We start from the raw sequence: 18,394 nt of genomic DNA, 5'->3' as shown, positions 1-18,394 counted from the left end.
GAAACCCTAATTTGAAACCCTAGCCCTAGTTTTAAACCCTCATTTGAAACCCTAATTTCGAAACCCTAGCCCAAGTTTAGTATTAAACCCTAATATGAAACCCTATTCTTAATTTGAAACCCTAATTTTGAACCCTAACCCTAGTTTGAAACCCTAATTTGAAATCCCAGCCCGAGTTTTGAAACCCTAATTTGAAACCCTAGCCCTAGTTTTAAACCCTCATTTGAAACCCTAGCCCTAGTTTAAAACCCTCATTTGAAACCATAGCCCTAGTTTAAAACCCTGATTTTGAACACTAGCCCTAGTTTTAAACACCTAATTTGTAACCCTAGCCCATTTTTTTTACCCCTAATTTGAAACCCTAGCCCTAGTTTGAAACCCTAATTTTTAACCCTAGCCCTAGTTTGAAACCCTAATTTGAAACCCTAGCCCTAGTTTGAAAACCTAATTTGAAACCCTAGCCCTAGTTTTAAACCCTAATTTGAAACCCTTGCCTTAGTTTTAAACCCTAATTTGAAACCCAAATCTTAATTTGAAACCCTAATTTTGAACCCTAGCCCTCGTTTGAAACTCTGATTTTGAACACTAGCCCTAGTTTTAAATCCTTTTTTTTTTCTTTTTTTTCTTTTTTTTTTCTTTAAAGAGCTCAGTATTGTTCATTCGGAAATGTCATCATCATTGCTCTTTATTTTTTATATATATATATTTTTTTGTATGTGGGTGAGTATGTGTATGTGCGTGCGTACGTGTGTGCGCGCGTGCGTGTATTTGTTAGCTCACCAAAAACCTATTAGAAAAAATCCCATACCGTTCACCTAAACCGAACACCGCCGTCAGGAGACCCGAGGGGACCCGAGGGGACCAAAGAAAACCAAGGAAGCTGAAATCCAGCACCGACCAGAGACCACCTACCGGGCCACCCACCAGAATTCTTCCCCAACCCAAGAAACATCTAAATTCCAACAACTCCAAAAAAAAATAAAAAATCAGGGAGACCTCAAGAGACCGAAGGAGAGACTGAGGAAAGGGAGGAAGGACAAACAAAGCAGAGTGAGATCCACAGACACCAGCCTCCACTGATTCAATGACCTGAGGAGGAAGCAGATTGTGTCTGAGTTTCGGTAGATGCTGGTGTGGTGGATCAGGCATGCATGAAAATCTCCACCAAAGAGGGGAGCCGTCGACCCCCGCCAGGACAGAGCAAGCGCAACACCTCAGGGCCCCCCAGGCCGCGGCAGCGCCAAAGGACGACCCCCGGGCCCCGCCAGGGCCACCGGCCGGAGAGCAAACCCAGGAGCAGGAGCGCCCCCCACCCCAACACGGCCCGCGCCCCCGACCCAACGCAGCAGGACGGGGCACTGCAGGCCCGCCAGGCACCCCAACGGCCACCAACCCCCGCACCCCCCACGACCCCCCCGCCCCCCATCCACCCCGCCATCCACCCCAACCCAGCCCCAGCCGCCCCCAAGTCCCCAATCCCCCAGACACCACCCCCACCCCGCAACCCCCACCACAAATAGGAAATAAAAAAACATTTCTCCAACTCATCTAAACACACTAATATAAAAATGTCACAGTTGCTATTTGACGAGTTATACTTTGTTATCCCCATTCCTCAGATGTTCTTGAGATGACACAGCAACCTTCGATAGCTCAGTTGGTAGAGTGGTGGACTCTAGAAGGTCTCTGTTGAAAGCCTTAGGTCGCTGGTTCAACTCCGGCTCGAAGGAGTTTTTAGAGAATTCCCAATCTTAATCAATAAGAGGAAATGAAAGGATTCGTGGCTAATTCATTCCTCAGATGTTCTTGAGAAGACACAGCAACCTTCGATAGCTCAGTTGGTAGAGCGGAGGACTGTAGAAGGTCTCTGTTGAAATCCTTAGGTCGCTGATTCAAATCCGGTTTGAAGGAGTTTTTGGAGAATTCCCAATCTTAATCAATAATAGGAAATAAAAATAAATTTCTCCAACTCAAGGTCTCAGCTGATATCCTTAGGTCGCTGGTTCGACTCCGACTCGAAGGAGTTTTTGGAGAATTCCCAATCTTAATCACATATAGGAAATAAAAAGACATTTCTCCAACTCATCTAAATATACAAATTTAAAAATTTCACAGTTGCTTGTTGACGAGTTATACTTTGTTATACGCATTCCTCAGATGTTCTTGATAAGTCACAGCAACCTTCGATAGCTAAGTTGGTACAGCGGAGGACTGTAGAAGGTCTCTGTTGAAATCCTTAGGTCGCTGGTTCAAATCCGGCTTGAAGGAGATTTTGGAGAATTCCCAATCTTAATCAATAATAGGAAATACAAATATTTGTGGCTAATTCATTCCTCAGATGTTCTTGAGAAGACACAGCAACCTTCGATAGCTCAGTTGGTAGAGCGGAGAACTGTAGAAGGTTTTGTTTGAGGTCCTGAGGTCGCTGTTTCAACTCCGGTTCGAAGGAGTTTTTGGAGAATTCCCAATCTTAATCAATAATAGGAAATAAAAAGATTCGTGGCTAATTCATTCCTCAGATGTTCTTGAGAAGATACAGCAACCTTCGATAGCTCAGTTGGTAGAGCGGAGGACTGTAGAAGGTCTCAGCTGAAATCCTTAGGTCGCTGGTTCGAATCCGGCTTGAAGGAGTTTTTGGAGAATTCCCAAACTTAATCACAAATAGGAAATACAAATAATTGTGGCTAATTCATCTGAATAGACCCAGTTCGAAAATGCCACAATTCTTCATTTTTCCACAAAGCCTTTCCGTAAACTTTCTTCTCTACGACGTGTCATGTCCCAATTCCTGTTTTATTTAATAAGACATGGCAACATTAGTAAGTTCAGTTTGTAGCGCGGACTGTGGAGTATTATCCCAATTCCTCAGATGTTCTTGAGATGAGATTGCAACCTTCGATAACTCAGATGGTAGAGCGGGTGACTGTAGAAGGTCTTAGCTGAAATCCTTATGTCGCTGTTTCAACTCCGGCTCGATGGAATTTTTGGAGAATTCCCAAAATTGGATTTAAAAATAACTGTGGCTAATTCATCTCAATACACCCAATTTGAAAATGCCACAATTCCTTCTTGTTCTACAAAGCATTTCCATAATTTTTCTTCTCTACATCCGTGTCATGTTCCAATTCCTGTGTTATTTCTCAAGACATGGCAACATTTGTAAGTTAAGTTTGTAGAGCGAACTGTGGTACTGCTCAGTTGGTAGAGCGGGGGACTGTAGAAGATCTTAGCTGAAATCCTTAGGTCGCTGGTTTGACTCCCGCTCGAAGGAGTTTTTGGACAATTCCAAAAATAGGAAATACAAGTAATTGTGGCTGATTCATCTCAATACACCCAATTTGAAAATGCCACAATTCCTCCTTGTTCCACAAAGCCTTTTCATAAACTTTCTTCTCGACGTGTCATGTCCCAATTCCTGTTATATTTTTAAGACATGGCAACATTTGTAAGTTCAGTATGTAGCGCGGACTGTATGTAGAATGTTATCCCAATTCCTCAGATGTTTTTTAGAAGAGATTGAAACCTTCAAAAGCTCAGAGTTTTTGGAGAATTCCCAATCTTAATCACAAATAGAAAATAAAAATAATTGTGGCTAATTCATCTGAATAGACCCAGTTCGAAAATGCCACAATTCTTCCTTGTTTCACAGAGCCTTTCCATAAACGTTCTTCTCTACAACCGTGTCATGACCCAATTCGTTTTATTTCTCAAGACATGGCAACATTTGTAAATTCAGTTTGTAGAGCGGATGTATAACAGATTAATGTATAACAGTTATGGTAGAAGGAAACAAGTGTTGAGATGGTAAGAGTCTGCATCAGATTAGATGAGATTAGGAAAAGAGCAGAGATTACAGTTTTTTTGGTTTTTATTCTAAACTGTATAGGAAGAGCTGTTTAACCTGCTTCCTGTTTTATTCTAGATCAAAAGTATGTGAGTATGTCAAACCGCAAACTTTGAATGCTGCTCTTGTAAAATCCCTTTTTTCCCCTGTTTGATATATAATTGTATTTTGTTAGCTGTTGTAAGAAAACATCTAATGATTTTTTACTTGTCGTGCTCACAGAATGCCAAAGGGACGATGCATTTTGGGGGCACTGATAACTAGTGTGAAATAGAAATTTGTTTTTGACACATAGGTGAGCTGTTTTGGGAGAGATATGAGCTTTTGCAGATGATCCAAAGATATGTGCAAAATCATCCAAGTTCTTTTTGGCAAAATAACTAAGTGAATGCAGATGTGCCCAAGCAATTGAAAAGGATCTTTGCAAATGTGACTGTACCAACTCTTTGTTTGGGAAAGGAACTAGGAGTGAAGCATGTGTGAGCAGTTTGCCTTTGATAATGAACTGAAGAGCTTGCAGTTTTGAAAATGTCATCTCGGTTTCAAGAAATGTGCCAAACCTATGGAGAAAAACTGTAATTGTACATGAAAAGTAGTTTTTAATTTATTCTAGATAAAATATTACTTTCGAATTTTGCTGAAAATGGCTAAATTAATCAGGTATCCTTTTAAACCGTTCAGCTACTTTCTCAACGTTGCTCTCAGAGGTTAACCTCACCGCATTTTTGCTTGTGAATGACACAGCAATTGAGGGAAATAATTTTACCCAATAAATTTAACTCTCAACTTCACATTGCTTACAATATGCTTCACATAAAGTGCAACACTTTTTTTTTTTAACAGACAAAAAAAAATATTGCAAGAACTTAATTGCTGACCCTTGAGAGCAAAGTTCATTTTGATGTCTGTGATATTGGAAAAGTATGCCACAAGAGAGTTCCTTTAGCGACATTCCCAAATCCCACAATGCCATGTCATTGTGTCAGCCACCTCTGAAAACCAAGAAATTGCCTCAAACTGAGAAAGGTTTAAGGCATCTTCTTATGAAGTAATAAGGTCACGCAAGCAGGCCAACGCTGCATGTTATGACCATCATCATTGTAGAAGAATCAGAAGTAATTTGTAGTCAGCAAGTGCTGGATTGTGTGTCACCATAGAGAACACTGCATTCATTGATTTTATTCATTTTTATTTTGAGTTAATGGACTCTTAAAGCCTGGTAATTCATTTTCAGACCCGTCAGCCGCCCTGTACCATGAACAACATCCGTTACTGCTCTTGATGCAAGCAAAGTTCTGGGCCTGGTCATGACTGTCCAACTTGCCTGGCAGGAAGTCAGTCTACAAGCACTCGGCTGGGCCGGTCATGCAGCATGGAAAGGAGAAGCAGGACTATCTGTGGGTGGCAGGTCAATGGTTTAATCAAACATGTTCATGTTCTACTGGATAAAGGTGCCGCTAAAGATCAGTATAAACAAATTCAAGGCTAAAATCTATTTGTGTTACCGCGCAACCACAGCCCTGTGCAGAGCGGGACAGAAGGTTCTTTTGCGTGGCGCTCAAGGAATCCCACAGCTCATGGAAGTCACACAAGGAGACATGCAGTGTGCCATCGGACTAAAGTCTGCCTGTAATGGCAGAAGACAGGAGAGGAAATGATGGGATGGGTAAAATCTCAACTCATTAAATAAAAGGATGCATGCTAAATTATAGGGATTTTAGATGCCACTATTTCCAGACCAATGCATTCAAAATGCCACCAATAAAATGCACTTTCATTGCGCACACCATGCATACTATGCGCATACCAGGACCCCACTGTCCGCAACCATGGACCACTCCATCCACGACATCAGTAAACTGCTCACCCATACGATGCCACGCCAAGGAGAAATTCTCATGCTGGGGTCCAGTTGCAGTTGGCAGATTCATTATTTTTCATGTACAGTAAAATACCTTTAAAAACACATTTTGCCCTTGCGGTTATGAGTTTTCAGGAAAAGGGTAACAATTAATCATAGCTCAGTTTGCTAATGTCACAACCAAACCCAGAACACAGGTGAGCCCTGATTGCTCATTAACAGTTTATTTTCAGTCAACACCAAGTGACAAAAAAATGTCTTAAGGTATTAGACATGAAAAGTAGCTATCAATTTTTTTCTAGACCAATGTTAACTTTTTACTGCTGAAAAACAGCTAAATTAGTCAAGTATCATTTTAAAATTTTCAGCTACTTACTCATGATTGCTCACAGAGGTAAACTTCACCACATTTTTGCTTGTGAGTGACTGAGGAATTCAGGGAAGCTTTTTTTTTTAACCCAATCTTGGACCCGTTTCCAATTCTGTTCATCTGGGAGATATTCCAGACAAGTGTTTGATGAGCATCTCATCTTTAGCAGTCTTTTCCCACCCGTCCTAGCTTTTTTGGAAACATGTTGTAGCAATAAAATTCCAAGTTAATTTGCTAGAAACAATGATAAACTGTTTGAACATCAAGCATCTTGTCTTTGTAGTTTAGGGTGAAAATCATTTGCAAAACATTTAAACTTAACTGGGTTTGTACTTCAAGAGTCACCAGTGCTGAAGAAAAGAGAAAAGCCTGTATCGAGGTAATTTTTTATTTATTTAGAGTTATCCTTTTCAGACCCGTCAGCCGCCCTGTACCAGGCACAACATCCATTGCTGCTCTTGATGCAAGCGAAGTTTTGGGCCTGGTCGCCAACGCCTATCTTCCCCGGCAGCAAGTCTGTCCACAAGCACTCACTTGGGCCGGTCATGCAGCACGGGAAAGAGAAGCAGGACTTGATCTGTGGGTGACCAAGGACAGGGATTTAAGAAACACCACGCCAATAAGTGATAAAGCAGTTGGCACTTGTCCATGTGTTTATAGTGGACAACATCTACTAATATGAGGGGCCTCTAACAGTATAAACAAAGCAGAGGCTAAAAACCAGTTGTGTTACCGTGCAATCGCAGCCCTCTGCATAACGGGACAAAAGATTATTTTGTGTAGTGCTCAAGGCATCCCATGGCTCAATGAAGGAACACAGGTTGACATGCAGTGTGCCATCAGACCGCAGTATGCCTGTAATTTAAGAGGAAGATAGTAAGGGGACAGGGAAAACTTCAGTGTATCAAGTAAAGTCAAAAACTGTCAGGCATTTTTGTAAGCATTCAAAGGCTGACATTTCAGCATTAATAGTTTGAGTTCACATATTGGAGAAAGTTGAGCAAGCTTTATATACCCATGAGTAGATATTCAGCACCCTTGGCCAGAGTGACGCCACATAATGCAGAATTGGGTCCAGTGTAGATGGCAGCAAAAAGCTTTTTTACTCCCTTGAAGGTCTGAAAAACAAAAACAAAGGGTCAGGTCCAACACACATGCATGAAGATGCATTTATGTCAAAAGTATCTCACCGTCAAGTGTTGGATGTCATACTTGGTGGGTCGACCTTTACCTTGTGCGCCAGGCATCACTCCGAGAATCTTGGCCCTGATGACTAGAAAGACACGTTTTCAAAAAGATGCATTAAAACCCAGAGGGGCATCCAGGTTGGAGGATTTGGGGCCAAGACAGAAGCACAGAACCACACAAAGAGCTTATTTTAAATGTACACGTTTAACCCATTCAGTTTCATTGACGGCTATAGACGTCAAATTAATCTGAAATATTTCTATTAATTTAACCCCCACCCCCATTTTTGTTAGAGTATGAAAACCTAGAAAAAAAAATATATTGTTCATTTCAAACAGATATAAAATGTGTGATTAAATCGAGAGTTAACTAGTGAAGTCATGCAACAAATTGTGAAAAATGTTGATCGCCTGGAGCCCCTATTTTTATAATCTTTCTTTTATTAAGTAATTTTATTTGTTTTTAATAATGTTTTCTTAAAAAAAAAAAATCACAGGCGATTCCATTTTTTTATCATAATTAATCGCATGACTTTACTAGTGAGCTCATGAATAATCACACATTTTAAATCTGTTCTAAATGTACAATAAAAAATGTTCTTGGTTTTCACATTCTTGTTAACAAAAATGGCAAAAAATGTTCAACTAATAGAAATAGTTCAAATTATTTTTTGACATCTATAGTCATCAATGGCAATGAATGAGTTAATATGATTTTAATAATAATTAAAAAATATATATAATTACATCAACTGAAACTTCTTCACCAAATGGCCGTAAGTAGCAGTGTTTTTGAATATTCAACCAACTTAAGACTTAAAAAGATACAAATAAGACTAGACATCACAAACAGTCCAGCCATCATTGAGAGCACCTGCTTCCCATTGACATACAAGCAAGTGTTAGAGTAGACAATATTAAGTATTGTACTCTTTGCGTGTTCAATTAACTGAATGGTGAGATTCTGTTGAAGAAGTTCCTTTGCAAAGGTTTTAATTACCAGAAGCTTCTGGTCCACATACACAAACCATCCAAGCGATGCTCTGTTCAAATGTGATCCCCTCTCTCCAGCTCACATCGTTATTTATTCACAAAAAGGGTTCAGAAAAAGGTCAGCCCACAACACACCTGGTTACAACTGAATACAAGAGAATCCGTTCCCATGGGTATAAATCAGATTAGAAAAAATACAATAATAATAAGCCTGACTCCCTTCCGACACAGCAGAATCCCCGGAACCTCCCTTTAGATTACGAATGAATAGACAGACCCGTTGCTCTTTCTCATGAAAGTAACACAGATAAGAATATAGGTCTATTCATACAGCCATACTGAGTTAACATAATTATAAACGGCTAAAATATAATTTAAAACTAAAAAAACAATGTTAATAACTCATCATTCCCTCATTTGAGCTCTTGAGAGCTCAACACATTAAAACATTTTTTTTCAATGGTTGTGTGGTAAAAATAATTATCCTTAAAACATCCCTTTAGCAGAAGAGGAGGTAGTTTAGCAATCATATGACATTAAAAAACAATTTGATACATTTAAAAGATTTTTAGTGGAATAAGCATAGCATATGTGAGGCTTAACATAAAATGTTGTTCATTAAAAAGTGTCGTAATGTATCGGCAGACGAATATGTGTTCTTTGAAGGTATTTTTTTAATGAAAAGAGTGTCGCAATAGTTCGTCTCTTCTTTAAGAATTTGGGGTAGACTACCCAAATTCTTCGATTTGTCACCTGGGATTATTCTGCCCAAAATGTGACTGATCAAAGGAATGATTGCCCAAGAAAAGGCACTTGCTCTTGATCCGTTGACTGATGTCCTCAAACGGCAGCTCCGGAACGGCCGCTCCAGAACGATCACTGGGTCAGCTGACGTGGGTCCAGGTCGGAGGTGATAAGATTGATGCTCCAGTTGTGGAATTTCGTCTCTCCTTTCAACCTGAGAGCATCAGTTGATGAGATGGCCGAGCCTGGCAAGTCTCCTTTCCAGTTGTGGAATTTCTCCTCATCAACCCCCTGGGGCCGTTCTCCTGAGTGCAGAAACTTTTCATTTTTAGTTTCTCATAAACTCACATAAATTTTATTTGGAGGAAAAAACCCTGATAGTTTTTGTTAGTTGGGATTAGTAAATGTTATTTGATTAAGATCCGTAGGTCCTGTGCTATTGGAACAGGAAAAGATCTATTTTTGTGACATTAAAATAGAGCCCAGCCCTTGATTGAGTTGAATGACATTCGCTCATTCATTAATATAAGACAGAGCTTGTAAATATTTATCTTTCAAATAGGTTTTGTTCAATAATAGGTAATTTTTTACCATGACTAAATTTGTTCTAAATTTGCATAACTGTGCCTTTCATATCTCTTATTCTCTTCCCAGAATCCCATGACCGGCCGAATCCTGGCATGCTGGGAAAAACTCACATATATTCATATTATCTATACTCTTTTGCAAACACCGGGCTCCAAACATTACATTTTTCACATGTGATTCTGAGATAAAAGATATAATATAATGTAATTACCTTCATTCGGCAAATATGCATTATTGTCCTTGCTTGCTTCAGACTTACTTTGCGATCGATTTCCTCTGGTAGATTTCTTCATATTCAAACTGTGGATTATCACTTTCAAACTCATCCTGTCAATTGGAGTGTAGGCCGATACCCCACAACCTTTTTAATTTCGTTTTTAAGTTTGATTTTAATTTTCTAACTCGTCTACATTGGTTAAATTCTTAAACATAAACTCCCTCATTTGACAAAGATCCACTGATTTTTTCAAACACGTCAAGATAAAGGGAGGACAAAATAGAGACCTCATGACTCAAAAGACGTCATAAATAACTCAACCCTCTAAATCAGGCTATGAGATAAACAAAAGAGCTACAAAACACTATAAAACTGAGCATAAGCAGATACTAATATATGATGACTTTGGGGCCATAAAAATAGAGATAACCATATTACTCTAATTCACACAAAATATTTCTGGGATTTATAAATCACAGTGCTATAAAAAAAATTAAAAAAAAAATCTAATTTAGCCATCAAACTCTTAGTTAGTCTTTTACTCGTTACTACTCATTCTATTCTGTTATTTATTTTATACTATAGCTGCAGCTGGACGAAGTCCAAAAAAGTTCCTCACGGGGAAAATAAAAATATATCATATCATAACATATTAATAAAATTCCCATTGTACCAATTCAGAAACTGATTCTCCCAAAAATATAGGCAAAAATTTAGTAGGCTATAGATTGAAATAAATTTTCTCAATCCCTCATTTCAAATTTACATATGTCGTTTTCAATTTTCTGAAATATCTTGCTATAGATCACAGTTCCCCACTCAACACATTAAAAATGCCTTGCATATCACTATGTAGCATTTTACTGAATGGATCACATCTCATTCCGACCACCAACTTTCTCAGTCCAGACCCCCAGCAAAAGGCAGGACGGCAGCTGTTGTCAATGTTCAGTCCTGGCCAGCATGGCGGCTGCTGTGGCAGCAATGTTCAGAGCAGGCATTTAGATTTCCTCTGGATGCAAAACAGCCATAGGGGAGAAGTCACTAGAATGAGGCGTATACACAGTCACTGGGCATTGAGGAATTTGAACATCATGTTTTTCTTAGGCACAGGACGAGAAGACTGTTGCTCTGCGGCTTTAGACCTTTGATCTCTGCCACATCCATTCAGACGCTGTCTGCAATGTGGATCCGATGACACACAGTCTTTCTGAGAGCTCACCTGATCAAAAAATGCACATTCGTTGATACAATGCTTTAAAAATGCCAGACTGAGGATATGGGATCATAGCAAGACAGTTCACTCCCTGCTTTCTCAAAAATGTTTCGTAAAAAACACAGCCTCTTTATTCATTTCTCTTTTTTTTTTTCAATACCCCTTCAAATAGCTACTAGCCATACAACGTATCAGCAGCTGGGGCGCATCCCGTTCGCAGTTTGTAATCAGTGAAGGCCATCAAACCCTCATCTGCCTTGGAACTCAAACATCAGTTTCTGAAATGACACACTCAGAGAAAAAACAAATATTAAAAATCATTATCAACATGTCAATTTCAAAAACATTCATAACTCTTTATTCAACTATCTTACTTCCAGCCACAGCTATAAAGATGTAGGCATAATTATATCAACTCTCAAACAAAATGCCATTATTTTATCATTACTCTTTATTCATTTGTCCCGAAAAGGGAAAGTTAACAAATTAACCATCGTCATCAATCATTAAAGTGTAAAGATTTATTAGCTCAGTCAAATACTATTACTTATTTTATATTGTTTATCATTCCTCTCTTACCATTTTGACAAAAAAAGAGTCCCATTACGAGGACACATTATGCTCACAGCGCACAGCTCAGCCCTCACCTTTTTTTCTAACCTAGAAACAGGGGAAGGGGGGGGGGAGGAATCTTAACATTATAAATCGCAAAACCTATTTTATCATATTCCCATTAATAAAACAAACGCCACTATCACAACAGTATCATCTCACACAAAACAACACCAAACTTAGTTAAAATATTAAAGAAAAACAAACAAAATCCCCATATGCACACTTCTCACTTACAAACCCCCACCTTTTTTTAGAAGCTAGGTCACACTCAAATGCATACGCACACACTCTTCAGTCATTATAAAAAAATAAATAAACGGTGTTATTCCTTCAATTCGTTGTCTACAAATCTTATAGCATTTAAACTGCAGTTTTATACGGTGATTTCAGTAAACGGGTAACTTTGAACAACCCATCCGTAAACTGCTCCACAAATGCTGGAGTCATTTTAGCATCAAATTCAGCCTTTTTCCATTGCCAACAAAGAAAATACAAAAGTCTGACATACCATTTTGTCCAGCGAAAGCTTTGTATACAATCGATCCATAGTTCGTTTTTTCATTGTTCATCGACGCTTTTATTTTTCGCTGAACCGGAAGCGCATTCAGGACAAACCATTCTGTATCCGGGTCGAAATCGCCTCCATTTTTGTTTGTAGTTTTTGATGTATACATTCGGTTTTAATACAGTGACGTCTCACTTTTAGTATTAATAGTTCAATATGTTAACACATATGGCCACACACAGACAGACATAAGAATTACGTGACCTCTCGTTTATACACAGCGGTTACCCAATCCCGCTGAGCTAAACTGTTCTCCCTTTATTGCAAAATTTTTGCAAGGCGCTTATTTTTTAAGAAATTTGTCACGCACTAACGAACTCAACCGTGGAACAAAAGGAATTCAAACGGGAATCCTGACCTCAAAACTACATATTGTAGAAGCGCCAACAAAATAAATCACGTAATCTCTCGATTGCAAATACAGTGATACAAAATCCAATCATCGCTGTAATCAACCTGGACCCCTTTCTGTTCAATTTCAAACAGGCGCTTTTTTTAAAAAACATATTACGTGTAAATAGGACTTTTTCAATAAGAGCCATGAACAAATATGATACTCGTCCCCAAATCGGCCAAAACTGCTTAAAAAGCAGAGCGCATACCATAATCTTCAATATATATTATGGTCTAAGGATTCTTCATAGCGTTGACGAAAAACAAAACAAATCAAAAAATTAACCGCTATTTCTTCCTGTACAAAAAAAGCTTCATCACTTCGAGTCTAGATCACGTCACCTTCAAATGCACCACTCCACGACGTGTTTAGTTCAATATCGTCGGAATTATCACAACTCACAATAGAACGACATCAAACTACACTCGTTCACACAGATCTCTTTTAAAATTTAGACAATTTTGGAAGACGAAAAAACCAGCTGCAGCGGACCAGACAGACAAAATTTCTTCTACGTGGATAAAGATCTCCACTTACCGGAATTAATATGGCGCCAGAAATTCCGCCCGTCAGGGAACGCCGCAGCCTGCTCAACGTCAACAACACCATCCGTTTGGTTCAACGGAGGAGACCATTCGTTATAATTCAGCGTCGGCGGTCACCATTTGTTAGAGTAGACAATATTAAGTATTGTACTCTTTGCGTGTTCAATTAACTGAATGGTGAGATTCTGTTGAAGAAGTTCCTTTGCAAAGGTTTTAATTACCAGAAGCTTCTGGTCCACATACACAAACCATCCAAGCGATGCTCTGTTCAAATGTGATCCCCTCTCTCCAGCTCACATCGTTATTTATTCACAAAAAGGGTTCAGAAAAAGGTCAGCCCACAACACACCTGGTTACAACTGAATACAAGAGAATCCGTTCCCATGGGTATAAATCAGATTAGAAAAAATACAATAATAATAAGCCTGACTCCCTTCCGACACAGCAGAATCCCCGGAACCTCCCTTTAGATTACGAATGAATAGACAGACCCGTTGCTCTTTCTCATGAAAGTAACACAGATAAGAATATAGGTCTATTCATACAGCCATACTGAGTTAACATAATTATAAACAGCTAAAATATAATTTAAAACTAAAAAACAATGTTAATAACTCATCACAAGTTGCTAGCTTTAAGCCTAGCCTGCTAAATTTAAAAAGGAATCTTCACTTATATTGGCACCCATTTTGCCAAATTAAATTAGAATTTATTCTAAAAATATATATATAATAATAATTTTTTTTATATGTTAAAGTTCATTATGTTCAACTCACCAACAACGTCTGTTCGGCAATACACCTGCTGCGGATGAATCGGGAAACAGCTACAGGCTTGTGCTCCTTCCTCTTGGAGCCCCCACAAGCACAGCAGCACCAGGGGCAGCACAAACGTCTTCCAGCTCATCCTTCAACAGAACAAAGAAAGAACAAGAAAACTCAACTGCAGTTCCACAAACAACTCAGTTGTTCCCTTCTGTCACAAGAGGAGGTTTACTCTGCTTGAGCTGAGGTTGACAAAGGCTTTATAGCTGCAGACTCCACCCACAATTAAGGAGCACGTGACATGCACACACTGATTAGTAACTGCTTTCACCTGACACTTTTATAACCAACAAAGTTAAAGAAATTTCTTGTAAAAGGATACATCGATTTTATCCAACACGTTTCATCCATCCATCTGCTTATCCGAAGTCGGGTCGCAGTTTTAACAAGCTTCAACATGCAGAAATTTGACAGAAATGTGAAGTTTTTGTGTTGAGGACTTCACACACTAATTGATGACTGCTTTCACCTGTCACTTTCATCACCAACAACGTTAAAGACATTTCCTCTGAAATGATACATTCATTTTATCCAACCAGTTTTTACCCGCAGAAATTTGAGAAAGATATTAATTGCAGTTTTTGTGATGAGGTAAAGAAACGTTGGCTTATTTATTCTTGTCTTGTCCACACACAAAATCAGTTGTAGTGTAAATTGCCACCATTTATTACATCTACTGTATATCCCCACTTCTTCTTTTAAAATGTTTTATTTAGTGTTACTGAACATGAAAAAACTGCCTGCTCACAATTTTATCAAATTAACATTTAATCAAAATTCTATATTCATAGTAATAGCTGTAATAAATATTGCAAACCTTATATTTATCGGGGTGTCATTGTATCATCTCTTGTTTGATTTTTCTTTTATATGCTTTGTAACTTCACTGGTGTGTTAAGTGAATTTGAAGTTGTACTGTGTAGCCTGCTCTTATGTAAATATTTTTAAATTTAAGTTTGTCACCTGACAAACCTGATTCATACCTTTTATAGAGCAAAACACACACACACACGTATATATATATATATATATATATATATATATATATATATATATATCATGAAGCATTGGTTCAGCTTCTCACAACAGCACTCGACCTACACACATTTAAAATGTAGAGGATCTTGTCATTTTATTTTAAGTATCGAGGTGTACCTGAGTAACAACTATTGTTTTCAACATTCTTTTTACATTTCACATTTTCCTCTTCATATGTCAAGATATACAGATCCCATCATGAGTGATGAAAATCAGTTAATTACAAGACAAAAAAAAAACAGATTGGGTATAGTGTTGCTTGCGTCAAGAAAACTCTCATAAGCTTTAAAGCAAACTCTTGAAAATGCATCTTGTGCTTCTTTTCACTCATTGCCTGGATTCAACCCTCCCGACCCATAATGCCTTAGTCCAGCATGGAAAGCTGTAGCTTTTGTCTGGAAGCAATCCCTCTTCAAAACTCTGTATTCCAGATACGGGTAAGTGGGTTTGGGAATGGAATGAAAAAAAAAAGAGGGGAAAAAAGCTTGATAATTAAATCATAATCATCATCATATGATAATAAAATGAGTAGCAGAGGCAGTGTGGGGGTGGGTCCTCAATTGATCACGTTACAGATTGAGTACCCGCTCGTTTTCTCGGGTTGGGAGGGGCAGGTGCTTGGAGAGCAGAATGACCTAGAACTTCTCATAGAGGGGCGAATGGAGCAAAACGCGATGTTTTTGGCAAGGAATTAGCATTTTAACATGGCTGAAAGGTCATAAAAGTTGTTACTGACCCTTTAAGATCAGAATTGGATTCCTTGTGTCAACGTACAGAAAGTGTCATACAGCAATTTAAGAGTAAAGGAAGCTGAGATATAACCTTTACTCTTTTCATTGTGGGCCATTTTGGATTGTATTCATACCAGTCACGAGGTGTGCATCCATGGATTTTTGAAAACCTTAGGCCAGGGGTGGGCAATCTCGGTCCTCGAGGGCCAGAGTCCTGCTGCATGTTTTGGATATATGATCAGCTTATCAGCAACCTCCGCGTAAGCCTGATGATCCTGTTGATTGGAATCAGCTGTGTTGGAGTAGGGAAACCTCCAAAACCTGCTGGACTCTGGTCCTCAAGGACCAAGTTTGCCTTGGGCTTATACCAAACACCCTCCCAGAAATCAAACTTTTCCACAAGTGCACAATTTTCATGAAATCCCTCCTAGCTCAAAACAGGTGAGCACTGACCTGTTACCTCAACAACTGATGTCATTTTGTCAACAGCTAGGGGCAAAATGGACGCCCTGATAGAGAACAGGTAGATTTAGCTGCTCAAGTCATAGTCCACAAAAGCAATAGCAGAATGCCGTGTTAAGACTAGTGGGGCAAAAGTTTTAACTTCCCCTTTCCACCCAATCTAAGTACCCATCGAAAGCCTTGAACAGTAATTAACTCATGCCAATCACAGCATTTTGACCTCAAACAAAAATTGTGGGGAAACTAAAAGCAGCCATTAGTTCAGGCTTGCCCAATCCTGGTACTCAAGTTCCAGGTGTTAGATATTTCAGTCCTCGACAACGATTCTAAAGATCAGGAGCTTGCTTTGTATCAATCAAGTGTGTTGGAGGATGAAACGTCCTAAACTTTTGGGACTCCGGTCCAAGGAAGTCTGGACTAGTTTTAAAAGTCATCTTCACCGTAATGAGTTCAGCTCACATTGGTTGTACATGTGGCCATCATAGTTAAAAAAACAGAAGTACATTAGAGGCAGCCAGGACTTAATGGTCAGAGAGAAAAGAACACACTGATTTGATGTACAAGTATTTTTATTTTGACTTAATGACCTTTTAAAGCTGGGTATTCTTTTTTAGAACCCCTGTGCCAGGCACAATAGCCCTTGCTGTCCTTGATGCAAGCAAAGTTTTGGGCCTGGTCACGACGGCCCATCTGGCCTGGCAGGTAGTCTATCCACAAGCATTCTTTTGAGGTGGTCATGTGGCACGGGAAGGAGAAGCAGGGTTTGATCTGTGGATGATAAAAAATTAAATAAAAATTCACACACTTGACCGATTAAGCATTTAGTGTTTGTCCATGTGGGCAATATGGGGCTGCTAGAAAGCATATATAAACCAATTCCCAATGCTTCATTAAAAAAAAATATATAAAAAAGGAAAACAAATCCAGTAGTGTTCTTACCACGCAATCGCAGCCCTCCCTGTAGCGGTACAGAAGGTTCTTTTGCTCAACACTCAGAGCATCCCACGGCTGATGGAAATCGCACGAGTTAACATGCAGTGAGTCATCAGAGTGCAGCCAGCCTGTAATGGCAGAAAAAGGAAATAAGCCACATGTCTTAAAATCTGTAATAAAGCACATACATCCATCATCCAAAACTTGTGCTCATTCAGGTCGCAGGGTGTGCTGAGGCCGAGCCGCCTTATCAAATGTTAATCGATAGTTTTCATACCCATGAGTAGATATTCAGTTCCCTTGGTCAGAGTGACGCCACATAATGCAGAATTGGGTCGAGTGTAGATGGCAACAAAACGCTTCACCGTTTTAACACCCTTGAAAGTCTGAAAAACAAGTTAGATTAATGTCCAATTTGCATTGCTCATAAAAAGTACATGAAAATATTTCGAGTCTCACCGTAATGTGTTTGATGTCATACTTTGTGAGTGGACCACCTTGTGTGCCAGGCATCACTCCAACAACCTTTGCCTTAATGACTAAAAAGACACAAATCGAAAGCAAAGACTTGCCATGTTTAAATAATTCATTCATTGCAGTTCTACAAAATAGTGAAAATTGAAACGACATCCAAAACACATTTCCATCAATTTTCTTAACCGCTTGAAGCAAAAAAAAAGCCATTGTCAATCATATCATTTTGAATAAAAAAAATAAATAGAATCGCACAAAAAAAAGCAATCGGAATCGAATCGTGAGACATTCAAAGACTCCCCTAATAGAAACGGTAAAAAATATATATACATTTCATACAAACACATAAGCTACTCCACAAATATACTCCGTAGCATATGAACCATTAAAAAAAAAGAAAAAGAATGCATTTTATTTTTTTAAAGGGAGTATTGACTATTGACTGAAAGTAGAGTCCTTTTCTACATACCGACATCTGCATGGCAATACACCTGCTGTGGATGCGTCGGGACACAGCTACAGGCTTGCGCTGCTTCCTCCTGGAGCCCCCACAAGCACAGCAGCACCAGCGGCAGCAAAAACGTCTTCCAGGTCATCCTGAAACCTTCAATGAAACAAAGTCGAAACAAAGTCGAAACAAAGTCGAAACAAAGTCGAAACAAAGTCGAAACAAAGTCGAAACAAAGTCGAAACAAAGTCGAAACAAAGTCGAAACAAAGTCGAAACAAAGTCGAAACAAAGTCGAAACAAAGTCGAAGGTTTTGGTTGTTTGTCGAGAGGCGAAGCTTTGTTT

General features: G+C 39.0%; 1 protein-coding gene and 2 non-coding genes across 3 annotated transcripts in view; 2 read left to right on the top strand and 1 right to left on the bottom strand.

The window, feature by feature from the left end:
* The window catches only part of LOC147182176 (uncharacterized), a 36,170-nt gene extending 17,776 nt beyond the window's left edge, over nt 1-18,394 (bottom strand). Inside the window, exons 1-10 of the mRNA XM_086081075.1 lie at nt 18,071-18,394; nt 17,587-17,666; nt 17,405-17,513; nt 17,134-17,255; nt 16,820-16,962; nt 13,916-14,046; nt 7,266-7,348; nt 7,091-7,193; nt 6,809-6,930; nt 6,492-6,652 (exon numbers count right to left, since the gene is read on the bottom strand). Coding sequence (XP_085937201.1) covers nt 6,492-6,652; nt 6,809-6,930; nt 7,091-7,193; nt 7,266-7,348; nt 13,916-14,046; nt 16,820-16,962; nt 17,134-17,255; nt 17,405-17,513; nt 17,587-17,666; nt 18,071-18,197 — 1,181 coding nt within the window. The 5' untranslated portion in view covers nt 18,198-18,394. The remainder of the gene's footprint in view (nt 1-6,491; nt 6,653-6,808; nt 6,931-7,090; nt 7,194-7,265; nt 7,349-13,915; nt 14,047-16,819; nt 16,963-17,133; nt 17,256-17,404; nt 17,514-17,586; nt 17,667-18,070) is intronic.
* On the top strand, nt 2,181-2,268 carry trnay-gua (transfer RNA tyrosine (anticodon GUA)). Its single transcript is given in 2 exon segments — nt 2,181-2,217; nt 2,233-2,268. It is a non-coding gene; the product is annotated as a tRNA-Tyr (tRNA).
* Nucleotides 2,543-2,630, top strand: trnay-gua (transfer RNA tyrosine (anticodon GUA)). The gene is given in 2 exon segments: nt 2,543-2,579; nt 2,595-2,630. It is a non-coding gene; the product is annotated as a tRNA-Tyr (tRNA).

This window comes from Leptonotus elevatus, chromosome 1 (assembly GCF_054856555.1).
Source record: "Leptonotus elevatus isolate MCC_2025b chromosome 1, RoL_Lele_1.0, whole genome shotgun sequence".
Lineage (NCBI taxonomy): Eukaryota > Metazoa > Chordata > Actinopteri > Syngnathiformes > Syngnathidae > Leptonotus > Leptonotus elevatus.
Note: the sequence above shows the minus strand (reverse complement) of the source record. Positions and strands in the feature narration are given on the sequence as shown.